Here is a 27,922-nt window from a genome sequence, read left to right as displayed (position 1 = left end):
CATTTACTTTATTGGGATTTTTTCATTCTTCCTAAGTTCTCTCTACCCACTTGTATTATTGCTCTTAGAATCTTTGATATTTTGAAAGAGCAATCAAGCGAAGGGAACTTATCTCTCTTTTTATCATCCAAACTTGGTTTGAGTTTGCACTAACTTAATCATTAGACCAAGTTTGTATTGTTTTAAGCTATTTTTACAGTATCACCTATTCACCCCCTCTAAGTGCTCTCAAGTGCTTTATTGATTGGGTGCACTCGTGAAGCCATGTCAATACAACACAACAAAGCGTGTCACGTCACTACCCGACTCACCCAATACCGTCGAGATACGACACTTGATGCATATGGTACTAGAGAAAATTAGAGAGACAAAGAGATGTAGGTCTAGAACTGCTGGATCATAACGTTGATAGGGTTGTAACCGCTCATGTGATGTAGTGTGGCTCGAGCCGTTTGAGCATAATACCAGACGTCCTCTATGTGGTGGATGATTATATGTAAGTGTATACAAAGCTTATATACTCAAATGTTGTCTAGCCCTAGTTGTCAAAAACACTTTGTATGTTGCTTTACGTCTCACTTTTATATCATAAGGGAGGTGATATTTACATCTTTTCATAGGCAATATGTCATGTGCAACATAAGTTCAACTACTTCTATCTTGTTATAGTTATTGTTGTATCATATGAAGATTATGCATTTAATATATACTACATTCATGAGTGAGATATGCCCTAGCATAGTGATGGATATAAATGATGTCGCTTGTATTAGGGTGTTTGGTTCCCTTAACTAAAGTTTAGTCTACGTAACATCAGCTATTTGAATGTTAGTTTTGAGAATTAAATATAGTCCAATTACAAAACTTATTACACAAATGGAGACTAAACGATGAGACAAATTTATTAAACCTAATTAATCCATGACTAACAAATTTTTAATGTAGCATCACATGACTAAGGTATAGTCCGATTAGGCTTCATATGTGCAATTAGTTATGTAATTAGGCTATATTTAATACTTATAATGGCATCCAAACATTCGATGTGACGTAAACTAACCTTTGGACCTGTTTGTATCCATAGTGCTAAAGTTTAACATTATACTTTTAGCTAAACTTTAGCACTTGGAGATCCAAACATGAGTGGTAAAAGATACTAAAAATGAAGTGCTAAACTTTTGCACCTATTAAGATATATACAACCCTAGGCACTTAGATCGATTTTCCGAGACAACTAAAAGACTACATGATGCAAACCTTATATAGGGAATCGTGTAGAGATATACCCTTCACGAAGAGTCATCTCTTGATTTTTTCACTTAACCCAGAGATTCTTAATTAATAAAGTTGTACATGCTTTTAGCCATTTAGCTCATAAAGTATGCTAGAATGAGCTAAAAGTGATCCAACTGAGCAAAAGACATCTCACTCTCCTCACCCCAAATTAGGATATGGCAGGTGCTAAAATTTAGCACATCCAAACACTACATGTGAAAAAATGGAGTTTGATTTCCACTCCACCACCCCCGGAAGAAAAAAACTGTCCAATCGAATCAAAGAGAGAAAAAAAATCCTAAACCCTAGCATCTCCCATGGACGACAGCGATGGCGGACTGAGCTTCGATTTCGAGGGCGGCCTCGACTCTGCCCCAGCTTCTGGGGGCGGGGGCCCCGTGCCGTCCTCCACCGACCCCGGCGCGGGTGTCGGGGGAGGCGGCGACGGGCTGGGTATGCACGGGCGCGGCCGAGGTCGCGGGAGCTACCGCCAAACGGTGTGCCGGCACTGGCTTCGCGGCCTCTGCATGAAGGGCGAGGCCTGCGGATTCCTGCACCAGTTCGACAAGGCCCGCATGCCCGTCTGCCGCTTCTTCCGCGACTTCGGCGAGTGCCGCGAGCCCGACTGCGCGTACAAGCACTCGTACGACGACGTCAAGGAGTGCAACATGTGAGATCTCTGATGCCACACGAAAGTGTTGATGTAAACGTCTGGGTGGGAAAGACGGCTTTTTATAAGCTTGGTGGCGGCTGTGGTCGAAGAAATTTGCTAACTTGTCCGAAAAATTTCTAACTAAGATGGCAAATTCGTGGTGATTGATTCGAGTTTGGGTTTGAGATTATAGTGATCATAGTCTCTGGTCCTCTAGGTCGGTCTTAGTTAGCCCTCGGTTGCTACATGTGGTTTGATTCAATATAATAAACTTGGCTACTTCGATAATTTCACTGAAAGAAGCTGCATCTGACATGATATTCCGGGAATGCAATGTATCTGGCTGTTTTTTTGCTACAAAAATGGCCATACAACTATAACTTGTAAAGCTGTGACTATATTATTCTAACGATTAGTTTTTGTATTTTGATTGTTCAAAGTTAAGAATGATTGATTTCCATCTTTCATCACATCTGAATCTATGTTGTTCCATACTTTACAGGTACAAGATGGGTTTTTGTCCCAATGGTCCTAATTGCCGGTATAAGCATATCAAGCTCCCTGGGCCACCGCCTTCTGTTGAGGAAGTTCTTCAGAAGATTTTGCAGATGCGCTCTTTTAACAGATACAGTCAGAATAGAAATAATAATTATAATCATCAAGGGGAGAGACCTCAACATCCACAAGGTTCTGGGTTGCCTAACCAAAACTCGGCAGAAAATGCCACTGCCGTGGATCCACCAGCTGGTGGACAACAAGCACAAACGCTGAATCAACAACCACCACAGCAGCAGCAGAAGCCAAATACAAATGATCAGGCCCAAGGTGTTTCAAATGGTCATCAAGCCACTAGAATCGCCACACCCCTTCCACAAGGACCATCTAGGTGTGTGTGGAGTTTCTAGTCATGCTTGTAAAACTTTTAGAACAGTGAAAACTACGCACTTAGTTTTGGTTGCAACAGTGTATCTCATAAAACTATGACATATTATATGTTTTGACACTTGTTGATACATTGTACTTAATTTCAAGCTATTGAAAGAAAAAGCTTGTAGTCGTTTCGCTCTTCGGATTACAAATCTAGGTTAGCTAGTTATTCTCTCTGGTTGGTTCCACAATATTTAACTCTTCAATAGAAGCTTGTGTAACAGTAGTTACTGCTAAACTATTACTATGTTTGTATGGACAAAGTTCATGCTGGAAAGTTCAAGTAGCACATGAGATGGTTCATGTGTTGCGATACTTGGGAAATCAATATCTTTCCTTCTTTTTTTTGGGTATCTTGAGCAATCCCTTGAAAAATAAGGGTTAGAATATCCCTTCTGTTTTACAGACATAGTAATCGGATATTTGACTCGCTTGTTGAAATATATATGGAGCTTAGCAAGTTAGTTACTTAGTTTTATGAATAACAGTTCTATGGGTTCACCTTCTGTCAGGTTACTTGCTTACTTTTGTGATTTTTTTAAAACTTTTGTACCTATTGCTATGGCTGAGTGCATGCAGTAATCTAGCCCATATTTTAGTAGTACCATCACCTATCCATCTGTCAGAAGTTCCGTTTAATTATTTAGTGGTATCAGCTGTGCTATACTATAATGGTTCTCTAATTCAGTCTTGGGTTGGTAAATGTAAAACATCAGGTACTTCATTGTTAAAAGTTGCAATCGGGAGAATCTGGAAATATCAGTTCAGCAAGGAATTTGGGCTACACAGAGGAGTAACGAGGCTAAACTCAATGAAGCTTTTGAATCCACTGAGAATGTTATTTTGATATTCTCAATTAATAGAACTCGCAATTTCCAGGTATACTGAAGGTTCCTATTTGATATGAATACTGTTATATTTGCCTGTTTTTGATCTAATATTTGAAACTGGTATTTTTAAATTGTTCAATTAAGTTTATTTACTAGACTAAATGTTATGCCTTTCAAGGGGTGTGCAAAGATGACTTCTAGGATTGGTGGCTACATTGGTGGTGGAAATTGGAAATCTGCTCATGGAACAGCACATTTTGGTCGGAACTTCTCTATGCAGTGGCTTAAGGTGCAGTTTTCTTGCTGATTATGTACTCCTGTTTGTTTATCACCACTTTAATCGTAGCTTGCCGTTTCCAGATGATGGGATATTAGACTTTGAGCTGATAACTGATAATCATAGCTTATGCGTATGAACGTGCTTTAGATAGGCATGGATATTGATTTCTCTTTTTGTTCGATTCCTCACAATCACATTACTCCTTTAATTGCTCATGTGACATTGTGGCAAAGACATGGAAATTCCTAATGCAACTAATGACTGACAAATTAACCTATTACCCATTACATAAGTCATGTTGTTGCTGCCTGGCTTGGGCGGGGAAGCCGTGTGTAACACCCCGTCCAATCCCTGGACCAACGGTACTTACTCCTGACAGCTCTCTAGGATCATATATCGTCCCCACAGACCAACACGAGTCTTTTGTGCGCACTTTGTCCTCCCTCATGCGCACCCGGGAAAACATCCTGGTCGGTCACCCATCCTAAATTGCTCCAAGTCAAGCACGCTTAACTTGGAGGTTCTTTCGAGACAGGCTTCCGAAAAAGAAGATGCACCTTGTTGGTATGAATACTCTATTAATTCTATTAAGCCTTGAGCCAGGATATCCCATCCCAGGAGCCAGGATATCACAATCCACCCCCCTTAGAAGACCGACGTCCTCGTCGGTCAACCCCAATCCAGGAACCTCCCCTCTTAGCCATGTCTGTGTGTCTAGTGTCGTCATATGCCATGTCATGTGACCACTCCGGGCCTGCATGCGTCATGCGCCATATACCCGAACCCCCTAGCCCACACATGCCCGTGAAACCTCGAGGGTCGGCTCTGATACCACTTGTAATATCTCGTCCAATTCCTGGACCAGCGGTACTTACTCCTGACAGCTCTCTAGGATCATATATTGTCCCTATAGACCAACATGAGTCTTTTGTACGCACTTTGTCCTCACTCATGCGCACCCGAGAAAACTTCCCGGTCAGTCACCTATCCCAAATTGCTTACACTTAACTTGTAGGTTCTTTCAAGACAGGCTTCCGAAAAAGAAGATGCACCTTGTTGGTATGAATACTCTATTAATTCTATTCAGTCTTGAGCCAGGATATCCCATCCCAGGGGCCAGGATATCACACCGTGTAGTTTGGCTAATGTGTTGCACCTAGCTCTGGCCCATGGCTGTATGGTTATAAATTCACATTATAGTGCATGAAGACTTCTATGTTGTACTTTTGATTTGGTTAGTAACAGCTCAAATCTTCCTTTCTGTCCACCTATTCATCTGTGCAACCTTGGCCCTGTTCCCAAGGGAATCTGGACTTAATCCTCCTCTGGGCAAACCATCTAAAATAGCCAAGCTCATGTTTACAGGCATGCAAAAAATTAGTAGAAAAATGCACTTATATGTTGATGGAATTGTGGTTAAGATATGCTTTAGTCCCAGGCAATTTATTTCAAGCTGAAACTATCGCATTAAAGGCCTGTTTGGTTTCCTAGCTAAGGCGCCACAATCTGCCTAACCTTAGTCGCTCGAATTGAAGAACTAAGGTTAGGCAGAAAAGTTAGGCACGTTGTGGCGTCTTAGGTAGCAAACCAAACAGCCCCTAATTCCTTGAAGTGGCATTCCATTGGGTGATGTTCTCCGTATCAAAATTTGGATCTGCTACTCATTCGTTGTACAGATGAACTATTCATTGGTTAGCTTTAGTTCTTGCAAGCATGTAGGCCAAAGGTCTTGTGTTTATGTTCTGTTTGCATTTTTTATGAACTGAACACAATACAAATCAATATGGCTTATCACCTTTATATTGATATTTTTTTCCCTTCGGAACTGGATAAAATTGATGTTGAGTTTACAAGCATGGTTATACCATTCACCAAATCATTAATTCAAGTTGTGGCTGATAAGACTTCTCATTGAATATTCTTGCCATTTGTTTTTGCATGAAAACCTTATAGTGTGTCTAATATCATTATTATGTCTATACTTACAACAGTTTTTGTGCTGCAGCTTTGTGAGTTGTCATTTCAGAAAACCCATCATCTCCGCAATCCATATAATGATAACCTCCCTGTTAAGGTAGGCCTTGGCTCCTTGAAATATGATGCATTATGTATGTTTTTAATATGTTATAAAAGTATGTTCTTTTATATGTTATAAAATGGCAAAGTGTGAAAACTGTTGTTTAGCTTATACATATAGCAGTATTTTGCAGCCTGTCTTGTTTCATATTTTCTGATATATTTCCATCTGTTCTTTGTCACAATGTTGAATAAGCCATCGTCAAACCTTCCTGGAAAGACTGATCTGGATTTGCTTTAACTATAAACCATACATGTTATTCATCCTTATTGTCTCCATTTATATTTCACCAGAGATTGTAATAGTGTGTTACATTTGGCTGGTTGATTGAATTTCAAACTTTTGTACGGTTTATATAATGATTAAAACACTAGCTGGAAAATTAATCTTGCCGGGAGGATGTTATAAATTAATGTAGGCCAGAAAGATAAGTAACAGAAATTCTAGTGGTATACACACAGTGATGATTGACTAGGTCGTCAGAACCGTATACTTTTTTATATATATATATATATATATATATATATATATATATATATATATATATATATATATATATATATATATATATATATATATATATATATATTAGGATTATATCTACATTCGCAAAAATGTTTCCAGAATTTAATAGTTCAGTTCACTTTCTGATTACCGCAGATCAGCAGAGATTGCCAGGAACTCGAACCTTTCATCGGTGAGCAGTTGGCTTCTCTGCTCTACCTGGAGCCAGACAGTGAACTTACGGTATGCTATGCATTTATTGCCTATTTATCTTGTTTCCAACGTTCCCATTACCCTTATGATCTCATTTGCTTGAAGTGTCTATTTCCTGTCTCTGATATTTTTGGATATGGGTTCAGGCTATGCTAATCGCAGCAGAGGCCAAGCGAGAGGAGGAAAAAGCAAAAGGAGTCAGTGCCGACGAGGCAGCTGATAATCAAGATATTGTGCTGTTCGACGATAATGAAGAAGACGAGGAAGAGGAAAGCGAGGAGGAGGAAGAAGGCGCCGGCCGAGAGCCTCAAGGGAGGGGAGGAAGAGGAGGGAGGGGGATGATGTGGCCGCATCAAATGCCGATGATGCGTGGGCCGATGATGGCAGGCCGTGGCTTCCCTCCCAACATGATGGGTTTCGGCGGTGGCTTCGGCTTGCCAGACCCATTCGGCATGCCACGTGGCTTCCCGCCCTTCGTTGGGCCAAGGTTCCCTGGAGACTTCGCCAGAGGCCCTATGCCCGGGATGGGGTTCCCTGGCAGGCCCCCGCAGCCCTTCCCTCTGGGCCTCGACATGATGATGGGCCCTGGGCGTGGTCCGCTGATGGGAATGGGCGGGCCTGGGCCTGGACGGCCTGGTCGCCCCATGGGCATGGCGCCCTTCATGCCCCCGCTGCCACCACCGAGTAACCGTGCTGCTGTGAAGCGGGAGCAGCAGCGAAGGCCAGCGGGTGGTGGTGACCGTGGCGGGGACAGGTTCGAGACAGTGTCTGAGCAGGGCGGCAGGGGCCATGACAACACTGGAAACTCTGGTGCAGATGGAGCCAGACCCCAGCCTGGAGACAGGTCTGGTAGAAGCGCCCTTCAGGACGACGGCAGCGAGAGCGAAGAGGAGACGGCTCCCAGACGATCAAGGAAACGATAGAGGGATTCTGAGATTCTATTCATACTGGACATGGTGAAAACAGATCATCTCTTATTTTGTAAACTGAGATTAGAACTAAGGTAGTGAGAGAGAAAAAATGTGGTGGGCAGTGACATTGTTAGTTGAAAATTTTGCTGTGTAAGCACATTGTGGTAGAATAAAATCTGGCACTGGCATGAACTATCTCTTCAGCCGTGCCAGTTCTTGTGCCGTGCTTAACATCACAGCGATGTACACAAGTATACGGTTTAGGGTCTTACATTGTGGGGTTTAACATGTGAATACACATATCATCAAAATACGCTCAGCCTGTAGTATACGGTACATTTCTTTCTACTCTTATTATTATATATATAGTCGCATATGTTATTTGAATTATTTGGTTTTATATATGCTCGCCGTACCCTTGCTTTTATGATTTCTGGGCAATGTGACTGGTGCAGATTCCTGGGCGTCGGCACCGGCACGGACCAACCAGGCAGCCGCAGCGCGGTGATCGCGTTTTCACCTGGCCCGGGGCTGGCAGGGGCACCTGGCGATTGAGACAGTGGCTGGCTGTCGGCGTCCACCACCGGCACCGGGGGAGCGGATGCTGCAGCTCCTCCACTCGAGGCAGTCAGTCGCGTGTCTCACTCCCCAACCAGGCAATGCCGTCCTTCTTCTCCCCCAGGCCAGCCGAGGGAGTGGGAGGGGATGGCGACGGGGCACGCACGAGATCCGGGCACGGGGCCGCCCGGAGATCGGATTGGGACGGACGAATCGACATCATGGAGAATTGGAGGCGGAGCAGCTGCCCATCGGCATCGAGATCAAGAAGGACGACGGATCACGGATGGAGATGGGCTCCTCGGATCGATCGTACCGGTTCTGGATAAGATAACACGACACGCAAGCCGATCCAGCCATCCCCGTTTCCTTTGCGGTCTCCCTCGCTTTCACTCGACGATTTTCACCGGTGCAGTTGCAGGCACCTGGTCAGATGGGAATGGGATAGGGACGCAAACCTCGCATGGGGATGGATCCATGCCCCCCCCCCCACCCCACCATTCCCTTGCAGTCACTGTCTGTCCTGTGTCCTCCCAATGGAAGGAATGATGCCCACCATTTGCCAATCCGGACGTTTGGGTCCGCGTCTGTCTCCACACTTGGCAGGTTCTAGGAGGATGAACGCCACAGCAGCCACCAGACAACTCCCCACTTCGTCGCCAGAGGCCAGGCCAGGCGCCCATTGCCAGTAAACGGAGCAGCGATTTTGGACGCTACTGCGGATCTGGAAGGAGCAAGCAGATGCGACGTCAGACAGGTTCACGAATGGAATGCTCACCAAACCTGCTCCTGGATGGATGCTGCCCCTCTGCTTGGAATGTAGCGCGTTTCACTTGCCAATGGTTCACACACACACACACAGAGGACGACAGAAAAGGACCGCCCACCCACTGACCCACCCCTCCCTGCTGCAAGCTTGCTGCCACAACCAACAGCCGCTCAATCTGGAACCAAGAACGGCACCATCGTGCAGCTCTGCGGCAACATGAACAAACACAGCCATGTGCTTGCCGTGTGCTAGGCAACAAAAGGGCTATTAACTCATGGATCATTACAGAGCCTAGCTGGCTACATTCACAAGGATTAGTGTTTCTCCATACAAGAGCGAAGTTTCAGCATGTGTACCAACAGCGGCTGCTGGTAGTTTCTTCTACTTGGGAGTTGGGTGTCATATACGACTGGACAGAATTATTAGATGGTAGTACATAACCTGGAAGGAGAGCTAATGCTGGGTCTGGTGCTGCTTCCACCTCGACGCCATGGACTGCAAAAAACATCGGAAGCGCGAGCCGAGCTAGCGGGTCCGTCACAGGCCAGCCCTAAACTAAGCTCGGGGCGCGTAACGAGCTCCTGCCTTCTGTTTCAGAACTCGACCGAACCCACGGACGCGATCCCAGTGCTTAGGCTCCTCGACTCCTGCCTGCTAACGTAGCCGTCGCAGCTGCTACCTAGCCTCCGCGCCGCGGGGGCCGAGCTCAGGAGCTCCAGGCCCTGCTTGCCCATCTGCTGCACCTCCTGCGGCGAGAGTATCTTTATGCAGGACACCGTGCTCACGAATTCCCTGCAGGTTGGGTTGCAATGGGTACACATGTAAAGGAAAGAGTTGGGGGGGGGGGGGGGGGGGGGGGGGGGGGAAGAAACACATGAAATTTGTTGAGGATGTATCACCAAGACTGATGGACGGTCATGGTAACTTACTGCCAAGGGTCGTCGCCCACGAGAAGGACGTCCTCCTCGCGGTCGACGAATACAAGCTGCCAGCCTGATCTCAGAGGGTCTTCCAACTGGCCCTCAAGGCCAAATAGGCGCCCTAGTTCCCTACGGAGCTCGTGATAGCTACTAAACCTGGTGATATCAAGCGACCTTCCGTAGGTTCCAGATTTGTAAACCTGTTATTCAAACGCAAGCAAATGTGTAGATTAGTGTCAGTGTAGGTAATACGTTAGAAAGAGAAAGAAAAAAAAAACAGAACATCTCATAGGCAAGCTTCCTATATCAAGTAATTACAGGTATACCGTTGTTCTATAATAAAATGCTCTAAAAGCTTAATTCCATGATTATCCATTATATTCAACAAATTTCAGACATTAGCAGTGCACAAATTTCAGACACTTGCGAGCAGATAGTTAAATATTCTGGCAACCACATGTGCAGCGTGCTGCACAACAAATAAAGTTCAATTCACAGAAGAAACATGGGTCCCTTCCCAGTAAAAAAACAATTACCCACCTTCACAAAGGTTGCTGGTGGTCGGTTCACTTGGTCAGAATTATCCGAACATGGCGGGACGTACCCTGAATCATCTAAGCAGCCTGAAGAATTCAGAGTATGATCCAAAGGAAAATCGTTCTGGGAAGGGCTCAGGAAATTGGAGGTGGAATAAGGTATAGCGGTCGAATCATTGCCATTTTGGAGACCATGGATGCCTCCCTCCATTAGCAGTGACTGCGAATCTATACTGACACCAAACAAGAGATGGTTTTGAGGATCAGGGTTCGCGTCTTGATCCACCAAGCATCCTCTCCCAGGAAGTGGTGCCAACGCAGAGCTATGAGGTATACTAGCTGGTGTAGAGTCCAACTGTTGCATTTGAGACGAATCTTGGGGCCGAGAAGGAAGCAAAGACTCCACCGCAGCTCGCTTCGATGACCATGCGTCGGGAACAGGTATCGCAGTGGGCCTCGGCATACTGAGGTGAGAAACTGCTTCTGATGAGAATGGCCGAAGCGTATTTTGCATTGTGTTGGTGTTGGATGGAGACAATGAGCTTGCACTCGTGTCTGTAAAGCTCTGTGCCTGTGAGAACGGTAATATAGTTTGCAGTGCCATAGGTGTAGACTGAGAGGCTGACGACAGCTGAGAAAACGCCGATAATGCATTGGATACAGACTGGTAGTTGGCTATGTTCTGTTGTATTTGTTGATGCTGAGGGGCTTGCAGACACTGTGATTGCTGCTGCTGCTGTGATTCTTGCTGGGGTTGCAGCTGGGGCTTCTGCTCATTGAATGACTGGCTGCGTTGGATCTGCTGTTTGAGGAACTCAGACTGACCCTGCGCTTGGATTGTGCTCTCAGAGATGTTTTGGATGTACGGCTGCTGCTGAAATTGAGGATGTGCTTGCTGCAAAATCTGACTTGAAAGTGGCGCAGCCCGGCCAGCTATGTTCTGTGGCTGCTGGAACTGCAGCATTGTGGGTGATGCCTGCTTTGTTGGATCCTGGAAAGCACCTGTGGCCATCGCCTGATACATGTCAGGCTGCAGACCAAGTAAGGAAGTATCCAGCCTTGGCTGCATCCAAGAGTTCATACCAAGTCCACCAAAATTTAACGACTGGAAACCAGGATTTGTGGTATCTCGAAGCCACATGAGAGAGTTAGCCAGGTCATCATCCTTCCCACCTACAAGTAGACATCAGAAGAAAGGTTATTGGGAATAGGATGCATATTGCAAAATTATTTAATAAGCTAACATATCTACAAAGGCTAGCTAAATAGAACTGCACCTCATACCATGCAGAGAAGGCAAGCCTGTTGGCCATGGACGCTTGAGCCTGAGCGGAAAAGGAGATGTATACGTTGGGAAAGTTGTCAGGGGCTCAATCTCCCATAGTGACACCCTTGGCTGTCTATCGCCAGCAGTTGATTCATCCCAGCCAACCTATATTCATTCACAGGTTAATTTTGTGATCATACAAAACCACGAAGTAGGTATCTCTGAGAGAACAAACTTTAAGGGAATACTGGAGTAGTATAGTTTTCAACTGAAAATTTGCAACATACATAGTTGACAAGGGCTTGTAGAATGCAGAGGAAACAAGAGAAGCACGGGTCCAAAATATACCTTAACAGAACGCCAGTGTGAATTTGGCCACCGAACAGAATCAAGATCACTGATTCCGGTAATAGTCCCCATGTATCTGGAATTGAATGCATTTGATCTGGTTAGACTGCTAATACCACTTATGTCTGCACATATGGTACTTCACTATTCAGTGTAAGGAAAGAGGTATATTGACATGTGGATGTTGTAGCCTAAGCTATAGATCTTGTTGGCAGATGCAGTAATCCTCAAAACTAGACAAAGGAAATGTGTAGGAAAATGATAAAGAAAAAATGGCAAATGAACTGAGAGGTAAAACATACAAGGGGAAGTTGCAAACAGATTTAAAATTACCTCCTAACACTAGACTCTTCTGTCTCAAAAAGCATCCTGAAGCGCATCCCCACAGATATACGGGTATGATACACAGCCTTAACATACTTTGCAAGCGGTATGACAAACTCTGAAGGGCTTGCCCTACAAAAGCAAATGTTAAAACATTTTACAGGAAAAACGCCCAAAAAATAAGTGATTAGAGGTGCACCTTGGGTTGTAGAAAATTGTAAACCGGCTATTTGTCGAAGCAGCATGAGCAGCTGCAGCAAGAAGACCAATATGCATGCTATCACTTGATAAGACTGAAGATGGCATGACTGTTTGTGGCCGATTTGCCCGACGAATTCCAAGCAGAAGCTGGTTATTGTCATTCCTGACAAGGCAATGAGACATAAAATCAACCAAAAAGAAATTATCTAATGGGTAGGAAACAAAAGGAGAAGATAAGTGATTGTTTGGAATGCCGGAAGTATGAACATACCAGATAAAAAGGACAGAGTCACCAGCAACGAGTCTCTTTGCACTTACAAAGACACTCCAGCCTGTAGTTAGAAGATGCCGCTTTGGCTGACCTGAATTAAGGACAGTATTTAGAAGGCTATGCAATGTTCCTTCCCATTGAATGCACGGCGAAGAGAGTTAAAAGGAAAAAAGAAAAAACTGCCCACCACGAAATATGTGACGGAATTTCCACTCATTGCCATGAAGATCTGTTGCCATCAACTCCTGGCATGGAGGCTGCTGGGTGAAATCCTACATAGTAATTGGCAAATTCGAACAATCTGTGGAGGAAACATAAATAATGAGCTTGAAACTTGAGAGAAGTTGCGCATACCAGTGGAGGGAACACTTTCTCAGCTGCTCGACGGGGAACAGAAAACCCACCATGGGTACTGGTATCACTTGCTGTTAATGTTTTGCAGAAATAGTTTGTTGGCTGTTTACTGACCAAACCTAATTCTGCAGGTAAATATGGATCCTTCAGTTCTTGCTGCACAAAAAGCAAGCCAATAGCCAAAGATTACTTTTCATAGATGCCAAAAGGAGTCTCATGTTATATGACACAAATAGGCAGAAACAAATGTAATTTACCGGGTTGAGTGGTTGTAATGTCATCTGTGCATATACCTCTTCTGTCTCTGCATCAGCCTGAAAGAAGAGAAAGAACACAAATAAGATAATGAAACAGAAAACTAAGGTTACTCAGGTTAAGGAGAAAGTGTTCCGAGACTCCAAACTTACTTGCATCGTCACATTATGCAGTTGGCATATAAGCTGTGGCGGCAGATTAGGATAACTGGGGATCTGAGACTCCATTTCCTTGTTTGTTGATGCTGCTACCTGCAGCAAAAAATCACCAAGAACTAGTGTAAAAGGGAGAACTTTTTGAGTTTTGAAAATACTGGCAGTGGGATAATTGTGGGGAAGGGGGTTGAGCTTGACAGCCAAACTGGAAGAGGACATAGGATTCACGGGCATGGTGAGCTTGTGCACAAACCTGCTCGCTGTGGCCCTGAGGGAAGTACACAACCCGGCTACCCACCGCTGGCAAGGAGACAAGCGGGCCGGCACAGGCATGCCACAACTCCGAGTTCAGACACTTGTGCTCCTCCACATCTGTAACGGCAGAAGTATTTGTTTTGTTTTGATAACTCAATACTGCAATCTGCAAGTTTCTTATGGAACGAGATATCATGGGAGAATGAACTGGTGACATGCATATGCCAACAAAAAAAAATCAGAAAGTGGATGGCACAAAAATAAATTCTAAGCGGATAAAATTGAGAATCAAGAAGGGTATTATTAACTTGGGGTGTTTGGTAAGAGGAATGAGTTAGTTCATTATCTACTCTCTACTCATTCCTCACTTTTTTTTTGTTTGGTTCATGAAGTGGAAAAGTTTGATGAGTGGTCACCTCATTCCTCACAAGCTAATAATAACAAAGAATCCTGCCACCAAAACTGAGAAACGGACTCATGAAGCACATCTCATGTGAAATTGAAATGTGATGATTCCTCCAACCAAACAGCCTATTAGTCTCTCTAAACTTGAAGGATAAGGGCACGATTTTTACATCTTATTTGAAAACAACCAACCGTTCAGGTGGAAATACACATCAATATATTCCCGGGAAGCAGGGCCGGTCCTGACATTTCGGGGGCCCCAAGCGAAAATTTACATGGAGACCCTATACGAAAGTTTGAGTCTGCTATTTTTTCAACTTTTAAATAATATCTAAAAAATAAAAGAAGTTTATGATTTACACAATTTTATTTAAAATGATATGACTGGATACAATGTTACATTATTTTATGAGTCATAAAATTATACAAATTATGTAATATAACTCTACATTTGTTTTGACTTTTGAGAGAGTATTTTAACTTTGGGAATGTATCTGGTGCAAACCAACCACTCCGTGCAACCGTGCAAACTTCTAATCTGGGCCACGTGATGTTTATCCAAGGGACACAGGGACGTGGATAATTTTACACTTAACCACCCGCTGCTAATCACACCTTTTGAAATCCCCCCTCCCACCCCCGCACGTGCCTTTGGATCAACATCATGTGGTTCAGATTAAAAGTTTGCACGGTTGCACAGAGGGGTTGGTTTGCACCAGATACGTTGCCTTTTACTTTTAATTTATCAAACTTGCGTAAACCTTAAAATGCACAGTAAACCAAATCTAAATACATTAGAGCAAATTTTCTGAAAACAAAATTCAGCAAACTAAACTAGGATTAAGCAATGTATGTTATTAGGGTCGGTCCTCCGGTAGGCTAGAATTAAGCAACGTGACAGACACAGGTGTACAACACCTTCCGTCCTTCCCACATCAATTTTAGTATTTGTCATCAAGCAGATTGTTGCACGACCTCGAAGAGATGATTGCCAGAAAATCAAAGAGACGCCACAAAAGAATGAGAATACAGATTTATCTGTGATGTATATGTATTTAGATACAAGATGGATAAGCGGGGCCCTACGGACCTTGGGGGCCCTGAGCGGTCGCATACCTGCACACCCTCAGGGCCGGCCCTGCCGGGAAGGAGAAATATAAAGAAATCAACAGATAGAAAGAACCAGTAGACAGAAGAAAAAATTACACGACCAACGAAAGAAAAACCGGTTGCAAATTCGTGACAGTAACGTAAAAAGAAATCGTCGAAACAAATCCAGATAAGCCTCACACGGCCACTGAGCTGGTTTAAACTCTAAAGCCAAGGCATTTAGGAACAAACAGAAACAAACCCGCAGTCCTGTGCAACTCCAACCGAAACTAAAACGGAAGAGGAAACAACGAATAGGAAAGAGCATTAATGAACAAGGCAGCAGCGAGAACGACGAGAAGCCGGCGCAGCAGAGAGCAGGCGTAGGAGTACCTTCCGGCGAGCCCGGCTGAGCCGGGAGGACGCTGGCGGACGACGACGACGACGACGAGAGCCTCATTTCCGCCCGCCGCTGCCGAAGACGCAACCAGGCCGCCGATCTGACGAGGGCGCGATATAGGAAGCGGAAGAGGAAGCAAAGATTCCTCCTTTTCAGGCCAAATCACAGCGCCTCCCCGAAACCCATTCGCTTTTTCGCAGCTCCCTCCTCCTCGCCAAGTCTCCCGCGAGAGGGCGGGGCAGGTAGCCTTCTCCCTCTGTTCTTTTTTTTTTCCCCCACCACCGCGCGCCGCTGCCGCTCCCGGAGATTACCACCACCGGCGCGGCGCCCAAGCAAGCGCAGGCGGCCAGGCGCAGTCTTTCCCTTCTATATTAGTCAGAGGAAGGAACACGAAATCTGTAGCATGTCACTTGCTTGGAACAGTCGGCTGCTAACGCCTCGGCCGCCGCCGCCGCCGCCGCCGCTGGGGCCCGACGATCCGAGGAGGCGCGGCGTCAGATCCCGCGGCCGCGTGGGCGGTTAGCACCGGCTGCCGCACTCCGGCAGATCCGCCCGGCGCAGGGGAGGGGCGCCTAGAGCATGCTCGCTCGCTCGCCGCCGCTTGGCTCCTAGCGGGCGCGGCTGCAGCTGCAGCTGCTCTGCTACTAGTACTACTACTACGCAGAGGGTGCAAGAGGGGCTAGCTGGAACTGGAACAGTTGCAGCCGCCTTGCACTCCCTCGGCTTGCCGCTCTGGTACGCTTTCGCTTGCTCGCTGCTTCCTCCCGCTGTGTCTCGCTCGCTAGTCGCTCCGGCTGGCCGCCGCTGCTGCTGCTGCTGCCCACAAGCTTGTTCTCGGGGTTCCAATCCAACCCAACCCAACCCCACGAGCGGTGCTCCTATTTTTTTCAGCTTTGCTCTTGATATGCGCTCACTTCTCCCTCTCTCTCTCTTCCCTTGCGTGATTTTTGTCAATTCTCTGTGCCCCTTGCTTCCTTCCCACTCAGCTCTGTGGCCCCCCGCCTGCACTCCTGCACTGCGAGCGACGTGCAATCGCACATGTACAGTGCTCCGCGTGCCGCACTCGGCATTCCCAAGTCCCAAAACCCCTCCTGTAGGAGTGGAATATGAACCCGGTGTCCCGGTAGGGAAGCACTTGTGGGAACTCTGTGTTACTACAGAGACAGTTGGGACGGGTACCGGTAGCGACTAGCGAGGCGAGAGTGAGGCTATTCGCAACCGTTACCCCTAAATTTTTCCCCCTATATCACTTTTTTCTCCTATTTCCCCCCTATTTTTTCATCTCCCGCAGCGGTTCCTTCTAAATACTCCCCCTATACCCCACTACCACTATAAAATATCATTTTCTATACCAACTATCAATTTTTTATCTACTAACAATTACTCGTGGATCCACAGCACAGTGTTTAGGGTGATGAACAGTGACACGCTATATCTAGGGGGAGAGAGAAGGGGACCGACACGTAGGGGGCGCTGTAGGGGACACCGCTGCGGCCATAGGGTGCCCCCTACGCGCCGCATGCAAGGGGAGGGGGATCGCTAGGGTGTACCGCTGCGCACATCCTGACGCACATGCAGCTGGGCTGGAGCGCGGGCTGCTGCAGTTTGCAGCGAGTTTTGACCACTCGTTCAACCAGTCGGGGCCGCCGCCCACCGGCGCATGCAGACGCAGTATATTGCCTGATTGGATGGCTGTATCCGGACGCACAGGCTCGGGTGACCCTAACTGACCTGATATGACAGTTTTCTACGTACGAGTGGATGCAATCAAATGACTATAAAATAACTTGTTTTGCATCCGCTCATGCAGCTTGCATCCCCCTTTGCAGGTAACCAAACAGGAGCTTAGACAGAGTCAATGTATATGGTGGTCCAAGACAAGATGATGCGGGTATTCTATAGACAGTCCTGCTACTCGCTCGCTCTACCCCTCCAGCACTTTTTGACTTGAATACAACCTGGACCTGTACGGTACCTCTACCTGTAGTGATTTTAAAATTTTGATTAGGGCTACACTACGTCAGTGGGTGGACCAACAGCTGAAGACTAGGGATGGATCCAATTTTTAGTCTTATTTCTTCGATTGTGAACAAATAACATATAAAATTTGATATATAAATTTATATTCTTATTTTTAGTATTGAGGCTATCAATCTTCACAAAAAGTAAATATTAAATTCGTTCTATATCTTTTAAATAATTGCTATAAAATATAAAATTTAGATGTCTATTCGAATACGAATTCGGATATCTTTTCACCTTTTTGTTGTAGAGTTGTACAAAATTTTATTTAAATACTTCGTAATATTTTTAATAATATTGTAATAAAATTAACTTTAAATTTTATGTATATCTATGTTAAAATATTAGATTTGTTATACAAGTCAGATGTTTTATAAACATCCCAGCTGGAGAGTGGAGACGAAGACGGAACCCACCACGCTTGTCGGTTGCATTGCTGACACGCGCGGCGATGGCTCTACCCGACAATCTTTGGTCTTTTCCTTTTAAAAAATAATATAATAACCTCTAATACGATCGATCGATGCTGGTAGTGCCTCATGCATGAGCTTCTTTCTCCTTGGGTCATGCTATTTCTAGCATGTGTTAGGAATCGTTGACCTGACAATATTTATATATATTGGAAATATATATAACCAGCATGGGGCAGGACGACACGACAGCAGAGTGGGCGTACTTAAAAGACAGCGGAAATTAATGGTCCTCCTACACGTTTCTTTTTTATATATACTAGATTAGACACCGTGTATGGTAAAATGGCTGGACGAAGATTAAATTCGACGGCAGAAATTCTCGTGCGCTAGCTGCTGCGTGCCGCTCGGGCGCTGACGACGGCATCCGCGGTCACACGCGCACTGGCTGCACGTACTGCCGGTGGGCAACGACGTGCATGCAACATATACATGTTTCGAAACGAACCAACTCGCCTAGCCCGGCCCAGTCTCGTAGCTTGCGCGTATGTAGCTTGCATGTACCGAGCCCTCTTTTAACTAGTACATTAAGCGCGCCATGCGCGCTTGTTTATAACTTCATAAGAAATTAAGTATAAATACAGAAAAATCTAAATCACAAAGTCACATATTCAACATTTGTATTTGCACAAACACAAATATCATTCGTCCACAATTTATAATGCTTATAAAGCACAATTTAAGAATGAAGAATTAATGGAATATATGTTATATTTAAATAATGTACAATTAATCAATGTGTTATAACTTGTAAGAACATTGTTTCCTTAGCTACATATATAGTAAACGTACATATATTTGTAGTACTCAAATTTTATTATGTTCAAGTTAGAACGTACATGTTACCCTTCAGTTTTCTAATACGATCTCCTGTATTAAACTCTGCTATCCTATACCCACAACAAATCTGAATATAGAACACTCAGGAACACATCGTAGAATACAATCTTTGACTAAAGAATACACTTGGAGAAATTATGAAGTGACATAACAGTAGATTCAGTTAATATACTTGTACCCTGTATTTAGTATATGAGCACATCTTAGGTATGCTAACTAAAAGGAGCCTCCTGACATTTTAAAGGATGATTACCTGTAGAAGAATATAGAACATACATGAGCTAGTTTCCTGGCTGATTCATATAATTTACACTGATAACTTAAGAACATGCAATATTCTGTGACTTTTGGGTGTTTGCCTTGTGACCTTCGCCTTGCTAGGCACCTCAACATAAGCATCAACACGTGCTAGCAGCTTTGCAGTTCTCACACCAGAAACATGTCGAAGCAAATTTTTTGTTCTCCAAGTGATCAGTTTGTCCAAGGATGTTAGGCTTTCTGTAACCACTTCAAGTTTGCTTTTCAGGATCATCATTCACAGGTTGCATGTTACACTTTGGTTCAACATAAGGAGGCAGCATAATAAGTACCCTCTCTGCCTCTCTGGGTCTCCTTGTCCTTTTTGCACCGGGTATCCCAGATCAGCAAAATGTTGTGGTTTATCATGCAAGAAACCATTGTTTTCTTGTTTGTCAGTAGGATTATTTATATTTGCAGCATGTTGCTTAGTGTAAGGAGCCTTGTTTCTAGTGGTACCAAGAAAAATCTATACCCATCGCACTTTGTCTTGTCAGATAAAGGCATTGCTATTTACCTAGTTCCGCTTGCTTGGTCAAACTCTTGATTTCCAAAATTAGTATACTCTGCAGCAGCATGAAGCCACCAAATAGCATCCAGTTTGGATGTTTATCATTTGAAAAAATGAGAGTACTAAAGAAGCAGGGGAGAGAAGAGGAAAAGGAGAGAAAAATAAAAAATGATGTAGCTAGGAAATCTAAATTAGTAGTTGCTGCAGTTAAGGTACATACATATATTCTATAGCGAAATTAGTATGTTATGCAGGAGCAGGAAGCCAACAAAGAGCATCCCATTTTTTATGTATGTCATCTAGAAAATAGGAGTAATAAAGAAGTAGGGGAGAGAATTGAATAAAATGAAAAACATAATGTATGTAGCTAGGAATTCAAATTAGTAGTAGCTGCCAGTTACGTATATATATTCTGTAAGTTGAACCATCAAGCCTGAATTCCCTACGAAAGCAAGCATCTACATTGTCTTCCTCGTTATGCTCAGCTCTTGATCGAGATTGCGGTCAATTCGTTGGTAGGCAGTGGGACTCAAAGGTGCACGGATGCCCTTCTTCTATGCGTGCGTGTGTGGCCTTCCATCCAAACACACCTTTCCTTTGCACTGTATATTGGCTAGCTAATCCGTCTAGAACCCAAACTGAATAGTAGGAGGCTGAAAAGGACGAAGGCAAAGGCAACACTCAGGAGGGATGCAATGGATGGGGGACCGCACAGGGAGAGTGATGGCATCGCCGTCTCCCCGTGGCGGCGACGACGGCGTGGCTTTTTCTTTTTCTCCAACAGCCCCTTCGTGCACTATCTAGAATGCTCCGGTGGCTGGTAGGAGCGGAAGGGCATTTGTTATCCGTATATCAGTGGGTTGTGTGATACGTGTTTCTGACCGTTGGATTAGGATCACTTGTCTGAAGTGAAAAGCGTTGACGTGGATGTATCTGAGAGCAGAATTGCTCCCATCTTTAATATATAGAACTAGAAACTTGCTCGCGCCTTGCGCGAGTTTTTTTATAACATAATTAAATAGCTGATTTGATGTATATAGACATTAAGTAAATTGATGTTGTGGGTGTATATAAACAATGTGTATCTTAGTAGTATATGTGTAGAAGACGGTATGTAATATGAATGAAAAAATATGTAAGCATAAATATGTTTGTACCACTGAAAAGTTGGGATATGCAAATATAGGATCACGTCCAGATTGGATGTGTTATATTACAGTGGGTTGTAAGCTAACCATAGTTGATAGCAAATTCCTAGTTATATGTACATATTTGTTGAGGCACCAAAATATTGGTCCTAAAGACCGCAAAAGGTGGCATGTTAGAAATATAACTACATGCCTTTCTAGCTATAGTGTTTGTTTCGGCATGGATATATTGTTTACATCAAAAGAAAGTCCGTAGGGGGGCTTTGTCAGGCAAACACGTTTTAGATCGGATTACACCAAAGTTTGTAGAAGACATCGTGTCAAAAGCAAGAAATATTGGCGCTCTAAACATCCGTGTTTAGTTCTCCTGGACATCGTCATCATTGCTTTGGATATCTAAGCTTCCTTTCTTGAACCTACATATATTTAAGTAGTAAGTAATGGTGGGTTTGAATTAGGGTAGTATAGATTGATGTAGATGCGAATATAGGAAATAATCTGTGAGCAGGTTAGTAACTTAATTTAAAGTAAAGTAAAGAACAAATAAAGTTTTTTTCTATGATAAAAAGGTTCATATTTTTTTAAAATGTATAGTGCATGGTACATAAAACAGATATAGGGAACATGGTATGGTTTTGTTTTGTTTAAGTCATAGTGTACAAACTTATTAGTAGCAGTTGATTTTTTTATGTAGGCACCTGATAGGAAGATGGATAATAATGGTCATGAATTTTAAATTTGGGAAGTATTTCTGGAAGGTCCAATTTGGTGTTTTTATTAGAAATTCCTAAGTTGATACCTAGATTCTATGTGGTGCAGTAATCTGTGAGTACCTATGGCAGCATGGAATTTGTGTATGGTACTCATATTGTTAGGCTGTGTGTTGGTATATATTGTTAGCAAACGGTGAAAGCAATTATGCAATATGAACCTGTGGATACTTGGAATAATGGTTCACTTAAATATGGCATGATATTACGTATGCTAATGCTATTAATTTGTAACTAGATGAGTGCCCCGTGCGTTGCAACGGAAACACACAATACCATGATAACTTATATATATAATGTGTCTTATATTGTTATAAGAAAATGTTTCATAATTCATTTGTGATCCTAGCCATATATAAATTTTGTTATTTTAATTTAACTGTTTCACTACTACATTACAACCATCAGTATCATACAGACTTCGATATATACCATGATTTGCATGGTCTCATCATTGGAGAGCACGTGCCACACCTATCGGTAGAAGTTCTCTCGTACATCGTCAGTCATCATGCACGCACAACCATACATGTTTGCTTAAATAAAAAGGCAAGTGTGTGCGTTTGCGAAGAGAATTAAAGGCAGGCCAGCACAAAAGCTACCTCGGCGATGGCAAGTGGTCATTGTTGTCGGTCCTCCTCTGCGTCACCTCTGTCGCTAAGATGACGCCACAGTCTTTGATATAGTAGTCGTCGAACGTGCGTGACATGGCGAGTACCGATGACTTTTGGCTGGGCTGCTAAACGAAGTGCACCCCGGGCTCATCAGCGAGCAGGGGCGAAGCCAGGATCCAAAATTAGGGGGGACCAAATTAGATTGGGGGGCTGTTAGAAGCATTTTTTGCACTATTTACATAAGAATTAGCTAAAAACCTAACATATCCTATAGAATTAGGGGAGCATTAGGGGGGACATTGCCCCCCTGTGCCCCCCCTGCCGTCGCCCCTGTCAGCGAGGTAGTACACCTAGTCGTTGCACCTCCAGATGTGCTACTCCTCTACATACATCTTGTTCGAGGACACTCACACAACATCAACAACAACCGTCGTCCCAGCGCACAAGAATTTATGGCCGGTTGAGCTTCAGGTGGATGATGAGCTAGATGGCGTGACGGCGCCGTCGTCGGATGCGGTGCCCAGAACAACCCGAGAGTCGCCGGCGTTGGCAACGACTATGAGGTCCCTCGTTTGAATATGGACAGCGGTGTAGCCGCTCTGGACCGCGTCCAAGCGACGGCTGCGCCGGAGCTTGCCGAACATAGCGACGCATGCGGCCAAGTAGGACTGCTTCCAGAGATCGAACTGGTAGTTGCCAAGCTTCTTCTCATCGTCGATGAGCGACGCCAACGCGAGCGCCTCCTGTCAGTGGTGTTTGTTCGGGGTTTCCAAGTAAGAAACATGGATTCATCTTTGGCGTTAGTTTATAAAAATGACTCACAAGTCAGATCCATGGACAAAATATTACGGAGAATAAATGTCACACATATAAAAAAGGAATTTAAGTTGAAAACTTATTCAAACAAAAGAAGTTGCATGCAAGACTCTTCTTTAAATACTACTCTCTCCATCCAAAAATATAATTCGGGAATCTCGTTGATAATTATCTACTAATACACATTGTGTAAGGGTAGCAGGTGGGATTTGGGAGAGATGTAGTAGATATTTTTACTGTAACAAATATTAACATAAACACACATGTGGTGTAGTGGTAGCTACGAGCACATTTACTTGAGAGGTCGCGGGTTCGAATCCCATTAGGGCCACATTTGTGTTTTTTTAATTTAATTTTAGCTAGGCGTGGGATGCACGTGGGAATGAGAATGAGCTTTGCGGGGAGAGAAAACGAGAAAGACAGTGCGGGGAGGGACACAATTGGGAATGGGAAACGGGTCAGGACACCGTTGGGAATGGGAATGAAAACACACCGGGCGCATGGGAATGGGAATGAAAACACACAAGAGTTCGGAATGGGAATAAGAGTTCGGAATGGGAATGGCAGAACCAGGAATGGGGCAGCCTACCCGAGTTCGGAATGGGAATGGCAAAACCAGGAATGGGGCAGCCTACCCCTTAGAGTCTTAATAGGTAGTATAGATTGAATGTACTGTATACATGTATAATTAACATTTAGATCATGTTACCTATAAATGGTGAGTATAATACTCTAGATGATGAACAATTTCGAATTATCAATGTTATTTTTACTACATTTCTTTGATTTAATTGTGCAATGCTTTTTGTAGGAGGCAGCGATTAAATCTCACTGCATTGCTACCAGAAATCAAACAGATATATTTTTTCTGTTGTTATGTATGATTTGAATTGAGCCATGTATGCACAAAATTGTTTCAATTATTATAGACTTTGTGGTTGGAGTAAAAAAAGGTGATGTATTATTGTTGTTCAAGATTCTCTGGCATACGATGTTTATATCTCAGATTCATAGAGGATCATAATATAGTTTATTGCTGCTTAATAAGATAAACATGTAGAAGGTATATAGTTACCTTTTTGGAGGAGATTCGAATGAGGGCATACTGTTTTTTCCTTTGATTTGACTGGTGTTCATTGTTTGCTGCTGCGGAAAGAAAATATGGATTAGTTTGTCAATGTACTAAATTTTCATAATACAGGGAGTAATAGATATATTAATATATTTGTGGTTGTTATTTTTTTATACAAAGTGGAAGAGACGTACCTCTGTAATTTCTTCTTCGCCATCAGACTTGGGAGTATGTTGATATGTGACGGGGTTACTGAGCGGTGGATATATTAGCTTCCTTGCAGCCTAAAAGTAAATATTGTATAACCTAATTTAGTTGTGATACGTTACCTAGGTAGCGGGAAAAAATAAACTGTTTGAGTATGGTCATATGATAACCTGTATGGGTGGTGGAGTACGTGTGGATAAATTTTGAAAAGGATTTGATGGTGAGTTCTCGATTAACTGCAGTTGTAACTTGTTCTGTGGTGTTGATGTACCTTCTATGATATTGGTTGGCTTCAATGGTAGTGCATGTTGTCTACCATGCGCTGTAGTTATAGAGATGATGCGAAGGGCAATGGGGACCTAGTCTTGGTTATTGAAAGAACTATCATCTGGTATTACTCTAAAGGTGAATTTGAGTGGAACAATCTGAGCTAAATCTGGAGGAATTGGTGTCGCTGCATTTGTAGATCGTAAGATAACTTCGCAAGATTTGCCAACAATATATCGTGCTATGTTATCAAAGCAAAACATTTGTGCCATGGCTGTTGCATCTGATGCTCGAAATTTGAGCTTGTATCTGTCATTAAGTGACATTGTGATAGCAATTAAAAATCTATGCTTAGAATGTTGTTATAAAGTTGGGTGATGTAAATAACAATGGATAATAATAATATGCCATGGTTAGGTTTGTTTATAAAGCAATGGAATTGTTTATGTAAAAAAGTGTTGTCAGTATGTCTAATTTATTCACCATATGAATGTTGAAAATGTTGATTACTTACTTGAATTTGTAGCCATCCCATTTACACCAATCACAATAATATGCTATATTATGTGGAGTTGTTTTTCGGCCGCATTTTGTGCATGATGGATACCACCATGTGTTTGATGTATCTATTTCGGTGATTGTCGCTGTGCATTCATATCCTGTGTCCTGAAAAAGATAATAGTAGAAAGGTTAGGTGGTACAAAAGTGAAGTTGTTAAGTAATGGGAAGTAGTATTTTTATTGGTCTTACTGGGTAATCATATGGGTTCATTGTCAGGAGTTGCTCCAGAGTTTTATGTTCTATTGTTGGAGGTTGGAAGGTTTGTAGTGCATGTTTCGGTTGTGTAGGAAGGTGCAGCTGAATTGTTTCACCACCACGTCTGTAAGCATAATACTTTGTTATACTATAATGTGATGTGAATATAAGGTGACATAAGTAAAAAAATAACTTTGATGTTTTTTACCTATTTTGGTACGCTTCAGCTTCAGGTATTGTGGGATTGAAATACCAATGGCAAGCCGCACCACCACTTAAGTAAACACCTGGTATTGTTTAGAATTGTAATCTCTAATATCTTTTCTTTGTGTGATGTGTGAAGTGTATATTGTGATAAAAATTTGTAGCTACAGTAGGTATTTACCTTTGTAGAATTTAGGTAGGCAACCAACAAAAAGAGCAAGAATTGGCTTTTTGCTAACTGGGTCATACACATCTTGTATTGTAAATGATGTTGCTCGTTTTGCCCAAAGAGTGATCTTGAGAGTTTTGCGGCTGTAGATCATGTTGGAAATATATTATTAAACGCAAAGACATAGACATACACACATATATGTAAAAAATATAGTTAGGATGAGTTGTTTGTCACAAACCTTAGATCTTCTATCATTACGTCTCTAATAATAGTGGGGTTGAGCTGACCTTGTATGTGTACTGTCTTCAAAGCAGTTACCTCGGTTATAGTTCCAAGAACATCTGTTAAACAAAATGTAGTTAGAATATAGGTAGTAATGCAGTGAGAAAATGTAGTTCAATTGAATTGCTGAAGCTATTTTTGATGTTACCTAGGAATTTGGTCTTGTGCTGAATCTGAGATTCAATCTCATCAAATGGAGTTAATTGATAGATATATAAAGGAAATGTAGGTGGTGGGTTACTTGCAGGCTTGATAATTGTGTAAGTCGTAAATTGTATCATCTTGTCACCATCAATGGGTTTGTAGGTTGTTTTTGCTGCAGTAACTCTAAAACGACTGATGTCGTAGATCTGATTTGTTTCGATGAGTGCTCCCTTTTCTTCGGCAAGATTTGCTGGTATTTCAGCATAAATGCTATTACCATAATAATTTGTTTGCTTGTTAGTAATAATATTATAATCGATTTGCTTGTGTTTTGATGCAGTTAAATGTGATGAGTTAAGAAAGTGGATAAGAATTTTATTTGTGTATTTTGTGTCATACCTTGCAATCTGAAAGGACCATGTCGATGTGCTGCAAGGGACCATTTTCAGTGGCGCCATGGAAAGACCATTTTCTTGAGACATGGACCTGGATTATCGCATGTTTTTATACGCTGTTAAATCTGGTAGAAGTGTGTAGTCCATCGATCTGTAACAATTGTTATAAATCGTTAGTATGGTAAAAGAACATTCTTATTAAATATAGTTGAGATAATAAGTCGTTGTAACAAATAAAGATGTGTGTAGTTTTTAAATGCACATACCTGAGAGAAGCCATTGTATAACTTAATGTAAGCTTGTGTACATATGTATAGATATAATACACATATATATGTACATATATACTATCTTCAAATATTTGATCTGTTGTTGCTTGTCAGTCATTCAGTCATTATGAGCTGGCTGCAGCAGCTATCCTGCTAAATATTTCCTTATAAACAATATTTTTTGTTTCATCACTGGGTTTTCCATCATCATCTTCAATTAGTATTCGAAGTCCACTCTAAGAGGTGACACGGGAGACGACAACATATAATTGTCCATGTGTGAATACAAGTTTTTTAAGGTAAACACCCACATGAGTTAGTGTTTGACCTTGGCTCTTATTGATCGTCATGGCATAGCAAATCTTCACAGGATATTGTCTTCTTTCGAGAACAAAGGGAAGCCTAGTATTTTTAAGAGCTAGAGATATCCTTGGAATTAGCACTGTTTTGGAAATATGAGATCCTGTTATTATCTGGGCCTCTAGTACCATTTCTCCTAATGCAGTCACAATTAGTCGTGTACCATTACAGAGTCCTTCGAATTGGTTTAAATTTCGAAGCAACATAATTGGAACTCCTTCCTTTAGTATTAGTTTATGTTGTGGGAAGTTGTTCCCATTGAGAGAATGTAGGAACTCTATAGGATAGAGTAAATCATATGTTCCATTTCTGTTTGAGTGTGGTGCAATCCTATCGCTGCTTGTATATTCTTTAGAATGGCCAGGAATTAACTGCACAACCTTTTCATTAATTAAATCAGCAATTTCATTTGTTGGTGTTAAGATGGCACGTTGCTCTAAGTAGATAGGATCATTAAAATTCTCTGTAATATTTGTATAAATGCTTCCAATGATTGCTGATATGTTGTCGTGTTCTGGCATTAATAAGAA

General features: G+C 42.9%; 2 protein-coding genes and 1 pseudogene across 2 annotated transcripts; 1 reads left to right on the top strand and 2 right to left on the bottom strand.

The window, feature by feature from the left end:
• Nucleotides 1-1,412: 1,412 nt before the first annotated feature.
• Nucleotides 1,413-8,056, top strand: LOC103629640 (zinc finger CCCH domain-containing protein 45). Its single transcript, XM_020539324.3, has 7 exons — nucleotides 1,413-1,945; nucleotides 2,430-2,813; nucleotides 3,571-3,733; nucleotides 3,863-3,973; nucleotides 5,970-6,038; nucleotides 6,702-6,788; nucleotides 6,905-8,056. Exons 1-7 carry the CDS (start codon nucleotides 1,593-1,595, stop codon nucleotides 7,679-7,681), a joined length of 1,944 nt encoding a protein of 647 aa, XP_020394913.1. The 5' UTR covers nucleotides 1,413-1,592; the 3' UTR covers nucleotides 7,682-8,056.
• Nucleotides 8,057-9,229: 1,173 nt separating this feature from the next.
• Nucleotides 9,230-16,896, bottom strand: LOC103629639 (auxin response factor 17). The gene is made up of 14 exons (XM_020539323.1): nucleotides 15,770-16,896; nucleotides 13,881-13,999; nucleotides 13,625-13,723; nucleotides 13,475-13,531; nucleotides 13,218-13,373; nucleotides 13,051-13,135; nucleotides 12,864-12,954; nucleotides 12,591-12,755; nucleotides 12,401-12,523; nucleotides 12,068-12,143; nucleotides 11,737-11,884; nucleotides 10,457-11,625; nucleotides 9,926-10,116; nucleotides 9,230-9,788 (listed from the first exon to the last, which is right to left on the bottom strand). The coding sequence occupies exons 1-14, from the start codon at nucleotides 15,834-15,836 to the stop codon at nucleotides 9,590-9,592; spliced, it is 2,745 nt and encodes a 914-aa protein (XP_020394912.1). The 5' UTR covers nucleotides 15,837-16,896; the 3' UTR covers nucleotides 9,230-9,589.
• LOC103631229 (uncharacterized) lies at nucleotides 16,296-26,910 on the bottom strand (annotated as a pseudogene).
• Nucleotides 26,911-27,922: the final 1,012 nt, after the last annotated feature.

This window comes from Zea mays, chromosome 6 (assembly GCF_902167145.1).
Source record: "Zea mays cultivar B73 chromosome 6, Zm-B73-REFERENCE-NAM-5.0, whole genome shotgun sequence".
In the NCBI taxonomy this organism is placed as follows: Eukaryota; Viridiplantae; Streptophyta; class Magnoliopsida; order Poales; family Poaceae; genus Zea; species Zea mays.
This window is presented reverse-complemented; position numbering and strand designations above follow the sequence as displayed.

Excerpts from the sequence above, each read along its gene's own strand:
- LOC103629640 (XM_020539324.3), top strand. The coding sequence starts at position 1,593 with ATGGACGACAGCGATGGCGGACTGAGCTTCGATTTCGAGGGCGGCCTC. Across the intron at positions 3,734-3,862 it reads ATAGAACTCGCAATTTCCAG|GGGTGTGCAAAGATGACTTC; the intron begins GTATACTGAAGG and ends ATGCCTTTCAAG. Across the intron at positions 6,039-6,701 it reads ATGATAACCTCCCTGTTAAG|ATCAGCAGAGATTGCCAGGA; the intron begins GTAGGCCTTGGC and ends TGATTACCGCAG.
- LOC103629639 (XM_020539323.1), bottom strand. The coding sequence starts at position 15,836 with ATGAGGCTCTCGTCGTCGTCGTCGTCGTCCGCCAGCGTCCTCCCGGCT. Across the intron at positions 12,524-12,590 it reads ACAATTTTCTACAACCCAAG|GGCAAGCCCTTCAGAGTTTG; the intron begins GTGCACCTCTAA and ends TTGCTTTTGTAG. Across the intron at positions 11,885-12,067 it reads CACACTGGCGTTCTGTTAAG|GTTGGCTGGGATGAATCAAC; the intron begins GTATATTTTGGA and ends GAATGAATATAG.